The sequence below is a fragment of the Argiope bruennichi genome, chromosome 2 (genome assembly GCF_947563725.1).
Source record: "Argiope bruennichi chromosome 2, qqArgBrue1.1, whole genome shotgun sequence".
Lineage (NCBI taxonomy): Eukaryota > Metazoa > Arthropoda > Arachnida > Araneae > Araneidae > Argiope > Argiope bruennichi.
Genome location: NC_079152.1, coordinates 56,674,134 through 56,684,825, shown reverse-complemented (window position 1 = coordinate 56,684,825; position 10,692 = coordinate 56,674,134). Strand labels below are relative to the sequence as shown.

At 24.6% G+C, this 10,692-nt stretch overlaps 1 protein-coding gene across 1 annotated transcript; it reads left to right on the top strand.

The window, feature by feature from the left end:
- On the top strand, nucleotides 1–10,686 carry LOC129961683 (adenosine deaminase-like protein). The gene is made up of 8 exons (XM_056075217.1): nucleotides 1–295; nucleotides 1,563–1,699; nucleotides 3,802–3,862; nucleotides 4,835–5,128; nucleotides 6,804–6,884; nucleotides 8,229–8,367; nucleotides 9,825–9,925; nucleotides 10,006–10,686. The coding sequence occupies exons 1-8, from the start codon at nucleotides 230–232 to the stop codon at nucleotides 10,189–10,191; spliced, it is 1,065 nt and encodes a 354-aa protein (XP_055931192.1). The 5' UTR covers nucleotides 1–229; the 3' UTR covers nucleotides 10,192–10,686.
- Nucleotides 10,687–10,692: the final 6 nt, after the last annotated feature.

Sequence of the window (10,692 nt, the reverse complement as noted above, 5' to 3'; positions counted from 1 at the left end):
CAGACTTGTGTTGACAATGTAAATAGTGGGAAATAAAAAATTTACGATATTGTTTCTATTGGAAAATGTATAAAAATGATTAAATAGTATTAAGATAATATGAAATATGCTTTATATAAAACGGCAGCCATCAGTTAATATATGAATCTGAAATCACTTATAATCAAAACTGTCGTTACATCAAAAATTCAAATTTTTCTCCTTCGGAATCCAGAAACATTCTTTTAAAATGACAATGGAGATTGATCTAGCTGATAAACAAATGCAGCTTTTCATAAAAGAAATGCCCAAAATTGTGAGTTATTTTCCGAAGATAAATCAATAACTTTCTCAAATTTTGACTTATTCTTTTCGTTTTCCAACCATTTGCTTTTAAAGCGTTTTATTTGATCAAAATTGACGCCGAGTCATTGATATTTATTATAAAGAATATTCTGTATGATTTTAAATGTTATAAAATTATCCAATGAATTAATTTATTTTCCAAGACTCAAATGTTATACGTACTTTTCTGAAATACTAAATAAATTAATCGTTATTTTGCAAGTAATTCTCTGAAAAAAAGTTCAAAATTCAATGTTATTATTTTGTTTGACTTTGACTAAAAATTATGTATAATATGCTCAATTTTTTAAAATTAAAAAAATCAATGCTATTATATTCATGTTAATTCAATTCAAGAAATAGGAAGGGGGAAAAATCAGGAAATTATAGTCAATATATATGAAGAAATATGAGGGGAGGGGAATCAAGAATTTTTCAATGGCCCTAATTATGTAGAATATGTTTATTCTTTGAAAACCAAACAGATCAGTTGTGCGATTGTAAATTTTTTTTTTTCTTTTTTCAGGGAATACACCATTTTAAACTCCAATAAAACTGTCATGAAAAAATATATTAAACAAATTGTACCTGAGGCTACATGATTGAAATCTAAAGAATTATAAAATGCAATTGAATTTTTTTCCACAGTATCTTTCTCATTTCATCTGCAGGAAACAAAATATAAAAAAAAATTCACTTTATATTGAATTGAAAGCTAATAATTTAATATTTTATGTTAATTTTATTTTCTTAAGTCAAAACCTCAAATATTACATTAATTCATTCTAGAAAATGAAGCTTAAATAGATAATGAGCAATTAATTAATCAAAAGGATGAGAGAAAGATATCTAAATGATGCTATTTAAATTAATAATATATAAATATGATAAACTATATGATATACTCAACTATATAATAAACTCAAGATGATTATTTATTTGTGATTTTTTTCTTTCTTTCATAACAATGTGATTTGGCTGAAATATAATAATAGTTTAAAATCAATTAAAACAAAAAAATTTATGTAAAATATGGCATTAAAATTTTTTCATACATTTTCACAGAAAAAACTATTTTATCTTTTTTAGTGCCATAATAATTTATTTGTCATCAGCATATACTATAAAATTGTTTGAAAATTTTGTTTTATTAATATCTGTTTTATTTTTTAAGAGTAAAGCTTTAATAATGATCCTTAAATTTTAATATATTTTCTTTTTTTTTTTTGTCCTGTTAGGAACTTCATGCACATCTAAATGGATCATTAAGTCATAATACTCTTCAAAAACTGATTGAACTAAAAGCAAAACAAAGTAATGCAAAACAGGAATTAAACTTAGAAATTCCTAGTTTGTCATCAAATGATCTTTCTGAGTAAGTTTGCTTTTAGTTTCAATATTTCATTTCTCTAAGTATATAATTTTAAATTATTCACAAATGTTTTCTTATTGATTGTGTGGAGACCAATATTATAAATTGACAATATGATCACATTACCATTAAATGACTTAATGTATATTTCTATGCAACTTAAACCTGCAGAATTAATTATATGAAACAAATACAAAATAGTACTTTTTCAAAAATATTTAAAGCTTATTTCTGTTTAAGTAGGTATACAAATTATTTTTGAGTATATCTAAGATTATTTATATGCTCCAATGGTGGTTTTCCCCTCTTTTCACCATTTTTCAGTAACATAAATATAGTAAGCCATATACTTTTGTTACTAAATAGTTGTTAATGAATACATAGGATAATGAAAAATTAATTTCCCATTTTATCTGTAAAATTTAATTATTTGCGGGAACAAATGCTTTACTTTTAATTTTGATTGATATATATATATATATATATATATATATATATATATATATATATATATATATATATATATATATATATATATATCTGGATATTACTTTTTAAAATTCTTTACAAATAAATTTTTATATAATTTAAGAAATTTTAATATATTAATAGAACTTCTAAAAAAAATCTTCTTTAAACATTCCTTTCTGTAAAATAGAATTTATAATATTTTCAAACTTTTATAAGATATCATTTCTAATGTATTTTATATTTGAAAAAAATGCAATTATATTTGAATGTTTAGTTGAAGTGAATACATTTATTTCAAGCAAAAAGGCTGGGATAGCCTGATTGGTAGGGTTGGATAGGGTGAGTTGGAACCGCGCCGGCTGAAGACTCTGTGCGTGTGGTGGCTGGTGCATGTATAAATCTTTCGTGGTCATAAAGTCTCCAAGTCGAGACAATACTAATAAGTCGAGACAATAATACTATTGTTCTCTGATTCAGATATAAATTACAATCTGTGAATGTAATGCATGAATGAAGTCTGCTCCGTAAAAAGGGTTGTGACGCATGAGTAGCTAAGACGTATTCTTGACCCTAGATGGCGCTACTGTAAAACAAGAGACACTCTCTTGGCTTAAAATTGCGGACTTCATCAGCGGACTTGTCTATGACAAGTGCTATTAGAAACAACAACAACATTTAAAGCAAAACATTTCCTGGAAATAATTTTTTTTTTCTAAATTCATATAACTTCTATGTTATTGATCTCCTACTTTGAAGTAGTATTCTTAAGAAAGTGCAAAACATCACAAAATAAAGCTTTTAAAATCAGTTTCTATTTTAGGGGATTTTAATTATCCAATTTAATTTTTGAATAAGAAAATCAAAAATGTTCTTACATTTGAAAAACATGTATAATTCCATTATAAAAAATTTCATTTTTATGCATTTTAAGATGTGGTGTTTAATAATTATTTATTTGCATTATTGAGGGAAAAAAATGTAATATTTAATATAGGAAAATAATAATAAATAATATTTTCTCACTCTACTGCCCTTCAATCATCAATTCAATATTTAATCTTTTGAAGTGATGGTTCACTACAGTTAACATTGAATTTGAAACTCCACAATATTGAGTATTAAAACTGAATGAAATGCATCAAAATGGATTTGAGACAAAAAGGATGTTCATTGATAGGAATTTTTTTTAGAGGAAGGTGGGGAGGAGTAAATTTCTTTTTTAATAAGATTGTGTTGGGAATATGATAAGCTAATAAAGTTATTACAAAACAAATTAGTTATTATAAGCTACTACAAATTAATTAAGACCAATATGAAAAAGGAAGTGCACAATAAAATAAAATAAGACCTAATATTTTTAGAAAATAACATTTAAAATACTTCTAATATCATTTTATTTAAACTCAAGTTCCATTAATTTCACAAAAGCTTGAAATAACTACAAAGCCTTCAATCATAGAATCTCTAAAAAAAGAACAAATCATTGTTCTGCATATTTGAAATAACATGTTCATGTTAATATTTGCATTATAGTTTATATTTCAATTAAATATGTGTGCATTTAAAATGGTGATTTTATTTGTTTTCTTGTATTTATCTTTTGTGCTTATTTATTTATTTTTTTATTTTTGCAGATGTTTTAAGGTTTTTGGTCTGATACATAAAATAACTGATTCAGCTGAAGCTATTTATATGGTTTGTATTATTTACTTATTCCTTTATTGGATATTAAACTTTTCAACCAGACATAAAAAGTAATTTATACATTTTCTTCTGGGTTTTGAAACTGGAATAGAATGTTCTTTGCATATAATGTACACTCAATAAATAATGAGTCAATGAATTTAAAATAAAAAAGATTTATTATAGCTAAAAAATCTTTAACATAATTATTATGATATATATACTCTGTAGACCACCTAGTGGGTAGAAATATTCTTTGAAAAAAGTAAAAGATTTGAATTGTGGGAGAGGTAATTGAAGATATCCATTCTTTGTTTACCTTGTGTAGCCATGTATTATTATAGAGGAGAAAAATACTAATAGAAAATTTTTTAGATCGGAAAATCACTATTTCCCCAAAATATTCATTCTTTTTTTTTTTTTTTTTTTTTCACTTTGGAGCTCATTTTCTATTTATTGTTTCAAGTTTATTTTAAGCATAATGAATGCTTTGGTTCATCAACCTTGCTCATACTTATGTTAATAGACATTTAACATTTCATTTCAATGTGGCATTTTTTAATCATTAGTTAATCTTTCCATACTTCATTAACATTATACCATATATCTATATCCCATGACAGCATTTGACTTGTTGTTTAAGAAATTACCATCATATTAATAATCATAGCTATTTTTGTGTTTTATTTCTGATCTGCAGATGTTTATGTGATGGGGAAAAATGAACTTATTATCTGTTTTGCTATTGGTATCTTAGCTGCACTGCAAAATAAGCATTCACAACATAAACTGAAATTTTAATTAATTTTTTTAATGATTAAAAATAATTTTCTCTTGAGATGTGAGGGATGCACAGATTTGCAAACGTTTAGATTATATTTTATTTTAAATATTTTATATTCAATTAAATGTTTTAGTTAAATTAATTAATATTTAGATTAAGTAAATATTTAAGTTAATAATGTATTTTTATATTACTTTTAGGCAACATGTGATGTGATTGAAGATTTTTACAAAGATGGAATCTGTTATCTAGAATTGAGAACTACACCAAAAGAAAGTGACCTGATTGCTACACAGGATATATATGTTAAAACTGTTATAAAAGCAATTGAAGATACTTGTTTTGAAAAATGTAAAGGACTTTCTGTGAAACTGCTCTTATCAATTGACCGAAAAAGACCTCCAAGTTGTGCTGAAGAAACACTGAAAATTGCAGAAAAATACTTTACTGGTTTATCACCTGTTATTGGCATTGACTTGAGTGGTAATCCAAATGTAATTTTATTATGATATATTGCTTTATTTTATTTAATATTTTTCAATTCATGATATTGAGCTACAATATGTACAAGCTTCTGGATAGGATGTAATGTTTTAAAATGAATCAGAATCATACATTAATATAAAATATGAATCAGTAGTAAAAATGAAAGTGTAAAGCAGAATATGAAGCTGATTGCTGCATTAATAGCTCTTTAGTGGAAAAAGTAATTTGTATCACAAAAAGAATCAAAGTATTTTTTGTAAGCATTATTGAACAATTAAATGAAAAAAATATTGCTATATGGGTAAAAAAAAATTTTCATTTCATTTCATTTTTCATTTAATTGCTTGATACTATTTGCAGAAAATGCCATTATGCCAAAATAAATGGCATTAGAGAATGCTCCAAGGTACATTGAACACTTGCATTGTATTTTTTGTCCGGTTTTGTTGAATCCCTCATAATGAGCAATATCTGGAAGACCAAGCTGTAATTGCCCCCCCCTTTGGAGAAAATATTTAGAAACGAATCACATACTGATTACATAGGATTAATTTTCAATGTTACCTCATATCACATCCATCAGCACCATCTCACAAAATTTCGATGTAGCAGTGAATTATCATCATATAATTGCAATGCAAGCACCACAAAAATTTACGAAGGGATTATATGACATTGTTAGCATGAGAGCAGATAGAAAAAGACTTTAATATTTAATTATAAAAAAAAAATGTTTTTTGTAAAATTGTGTTTTTTTAAGAATGACACCTACGTAGATGAATTTAAAAAGAAAAAAAACCTTATCTAAATATAAAATCTATCGAAATCATTTGAGCCATTCCCTAGAAATATATATATATATATATATATATATATATATATATATATATATATATATATATATATATATATATATATATATATATATATATATATAAGAATTGCTCATTTAAAGTTATAAGATTTATCTCGTGTTTGGATATGTAGTGTTACAAAAATTTTTAGAAGAAGTTTAGCCAGAACTCTTAAGTAGAAAGTAAGTTCATTAATTATTAAACCATGAAATGTAATTCTTATATGAAGGTCCTCTCATCTAATTCAGTCATTATGTTGCTTAATGCTAATATGTGACATTTGATGAAGATGGACATGATGGTCGCATTTACTGGCCTATGTGATTACCTTATTTATCAAACCATCAATTACTTTTTCTGTGGTCACTTGAAAACTTTGATGCTTAGTATCCCTAGGATAAGATTCTGAGAATATTATCAACCATATCTATTGGAATTGTAATAATTGAAGATAAACTAGGAATTTTCAAAAATGTTTGGATTCCATGTGTCAGTAATGGCAAGATTGTATTATTTGGGTGCAATGCTGAACACTCTTGTGACCTGTATGTATTTTACAAATTTATTTATTGATATTAATGTAATGCATATTATTTCATATGTTCATTTCTGTTGTTCTCTGTACACTAGAATGTGATGATGACATTACCTACCCTTTGTTGCTATATGATTCTTTTTTTACTGAACTCTATATCTTCTCCAACAGCTTTTTTTCCAGAAGCAATCTACTAGAAAATACTTGAAAATTTTTACATTTAATAAAACTTATAACAGAAATTGTTTTATTCAAATTTTAAACTAATTATTTATTCAAACGTTTGCCTTTCAGACTGGTGACATCAATTACTTTCTTCCTTACTTGGAATATGCAAAGAAAATAGGCTTGAAACTAGCAATTCATATATCAGAAGTATGTTTGAATAGACTATAGAATATATAAATCTTTTTAAAGATTTTAATTACTTAAGCAATTTTAAAAAATGTGAAGATCATATTTTCTAATTAAATCCTGCATTTTATTTACAATATGAGCATATTAATTCAGTTATGGAGAAAACAATTTTGTGCTTAAAAATTTTAAGCGAAAAAATATAATGCCAAATATTTATTCTTTTATTTCTAACAATTCAGTATCAATCATTTTAATTTTGGTATATTTTTGTTACTACTATTAATTTAATTTATACTTGTGTATTTTGCAATGCAGCAATGATGTAAACATTTGAGTTATAAGTTGATTCCATGAAAATATATAATTCTAAAAGATGGCATTAATCATTGTTTACTCATCATATTCTCTCATAATTGCCAATGTTTTATTTTTATAATTGCATTGCTAAAACTAAACAAGGTTTACAAATCGCAACTTTCTTCTCCTTTTATATATGTTTACAATATGTTACCACAGATAAATAAAGAGTTAGTTCAAAATATCAAGATTATTATTATTATTTTAATATACGAATATAATTAACTATGAAATGATATTCTGGAGCAAAGGTTTCCAACCTGTGGTATGCATACCTTTAGATTATCTGAAAATAATGTTTCTAATGACAAACAATACAAAAACGAAAGATTAAAATGAAATAAGCTGTATAATTTAATTTTCATAATAATATATGAAAAGTAAATGTCTTTCAATATCAAAAGACCACTGATAAAATATTGATGCAAATAAGTCAATTTTAAATACCCCCCCCCCTTTTTTTTTTCTTTCTTTTCCAAAAATCTGGCAAAAGAAATGATCATTTTTGAAAAAGAAAAATTTATCAGCTCTTGAATAATACATAATTTCTGAAGGAGCTTTCTTGCCTTATGTGTTAAGATATAAAATAAAAAATAAATAAATAATATATTACAAGAGTTAATATTAATTGACTCTTGAGCTAATTCAAGTCCTTAATATTACTAAGAAAAGTTCTTTTGTGCTTGGGAATATGGTATTTAAAAACATAGGATATGGTATTTAAAAACAAAGATTAATTATGGGTTACTATAGAAGGGTTGAGATTGAGAACCAGTGCTCTTGTGCAATATGAGTATATTGAATATTATTCTTTGTAAAAGTTTATTTAAAATATATTAACTAATAAGTAAATAATTTTTCTTTGATAAGTTTTTAAAAAAGTATTTATATAATGGCAAATAATCTTGTTTTAAAATAGCAATGAATATTCTGTTTATTACTAATAAATAAGTACTTTTGTTATTTATTACTATATAGTTATAAATCATTTTTCCTTAATTTTAGGTTCCTGGTAATTTTGAAGAAGTTGAACGCCTCTTAAAATTGGAACCAAACAGACTTGGCCATGGAACCTATCTACATCCCCAAAAAGGCGGATCTACAAAGAATTTCGAACTCTTGAAACAGTTAAAAATTCCTCTTGGTAATTATTATTTTTTTACAACATTTTATGCAAACATTTTAATTATTTGAATTACCTGCTTGTTTGTTAGTTCATAAATTTTATAAAAATATAAATTCAGAATTTTATTGTTTATTGAGTATTTTTATGACTCAATATTTTATTTTATATGTTAAATAATATGCAATAGATGTGAATCCGTACAAATTGTTTTTTTAATTGATATTCATTAGGTAATATACTAGAATCAATAATGAACATAAAAAAAAAGGTTCATATGTGTAAAATGTCACTGAGGAAAAGTATTGTTATTAACCTAAAAGATGAAGTATAAAAAGAATAGCCGTAATTAGAAGTATAATCTTGTTACAAATTTTTAATGAAAAGTAATTAACTCATTTGGTTTGTTATCTTACAACATTCTATTAAAAATAATATATAAATATAATATCTTTTTCTTAATAATGTTTTGAATAAATAATAAGGAATGTAAGAGGACTTAAAACATTCTCTAACATTTTATTTATTTTGAGAAAAAAAAAAAATAACAAAATGTGTTCTAAAACTAAAAAAAGTATTGGTTTATATTATCATTTTCATATTACAATAAACTTATAATTTTATATAATTAAAGGTCTGACTGAACTAATGCTAATTTTTGATCATCCTCATGAAATTATTAAAGATACAAATCTTTCACAAAACCATGGTTTTCAACTTTTTTGGTTTTTCTCAGCTTTTTTAATGAAAAAAAATTCTGCAGTTTATTATTTAAGAAAAATTATTTCAATTGTATAACAGGTAAAGTGAGCAAAAATGTCTGTCAAAATAAGAATTCTGCTGAACAACAGAGTAGAAGTTCTTTAAAAAAATGGGACAAACAATTTAACTTAAGGGAAAACTAGTCAAAAGAAGCTGAAAAAAGGCCAAATTGATGAAAAATATTCATTTAAAAAAAATGAGGTCTCAAAAATCCTCCCCCCCCCACATCTGAATCTATTTATGTCATTCGAACCAATCCTATTAAACATCATTTCAACCATGTTAATGAAAGTGCAATAAAAACAAAACAAAATGAAAATAATGTGTCCAATATATGCTTCAAAGATCTTTAAAGAAATGTTTGCAAAAAAGATGCTCATGAGGTATATTTACAATAATATACTGGCTTTCCTCTCATATTTGTTGTCCTACATGCTACATTAAATTTGCCCAGACAATATATTTCGTAAAGTGTTTTGAAAAAATCATGTTATTGGTCTCTTATTTTTATAATTATTTTCAAATGAATATGAAACTTATTGGAGTTCTAGTTTTAATATTTTAATATATTTAATTCATATTTTTCATGCGTTGTTCTGTGTCACATTTTTGGATTTTCTCTTTTTTTCCCTTTTGATCAATCTCATATCTAAATTATATATAAAAAAATAACTACATCATAATGATTAGTTTAATATTGTATATTTTTGTTTTAGAATTTTGTCTCACATCTAATGTTATAAGTAAAACCGTTTCATCATATGAAGACCACCATTTGACACTTTTTAGAGAAATGAACTACCCTTATGTTTTATGTGTAAGTAAAAAATTATAGCTAAATATGCTAATATTTTGTCATGCATAATTGAAATTAACCATGTTTTTTCTAATTTACAGACAGATGACAAAGGAATTTTCAACACTTCTTTATCGAATGAATATTACTTAGCTTCAAAATATTATTCACTGTCTAAACAGGATTTGTTTAATTTATCTTATGAAAGTATAGATTATATTTTTTCTTCAGAAATTAAGAAAAATGAATTGAAAAATATTTGGAAAAAATATAAAAGCTTAATCTAGGTTTGTATATTTAGATATTATATTTCTAGTTTTGTGTGTGAATGTATCTAACCAAATGTGAAAAATTGAAGGGGTTTTATATATATTTAATAATATTGATTACATAAAATTAAATGAAGTTATGTAATGGGAAACAACCATTATTTTAGGTATTTTGAGTTTCATCATTATAAACTGCATATCTAATATAAGTCAATGTTAATATGCAGTTAAGTATTGATTATCACTTTGATTATTTTATATAGTTTCTAATAAAAATTAAATGCACCTTATAAATATTAAGAACTACACTAGGTAAATTGATCAGTATTCAATATTATCGGCCAAAGCTAATTTAACTGGCTCATCAGTGATTTCTTGAGTATTAAATTTTTGATACAAAAACTTAGATTTCAGCAATTGAGAACATAATCTAAAAAGTGGTTGGTAATTGATGCTTTCTTTCTAAAGGCACTCCAAAATATGTAATTTTATGCTTTTTAAAATCAATAAAACACTGTG

What these genes read in the sequence shown, in the direction of transcription:
- LOC129961683 (XM_056075217.1), top strand. Translation starts at nt 230, where the DNA reads ATGACAATGGAGATTGATCTAGCTGATAAACAAATGCAGCTTTTCATA. An exon ending in TCATCAAATGATCTTTCTGA is followed by an intron (nt 1,700 to 3,801) that starts GTAAGTTTGCTT and finishes TTATTTTTGCAG; the next exon opens with ATGTTTTAAGGTTTTTGGTC. An exon ending in ACTACCCTTATGTTTTATGT is followed by an intron (nt 9,926 to 10,005) that starts GTAAGTAAAAAA and finishes TCTAATTTACAG; the next exon opens with ACAGATGACAAAGGAATTTT.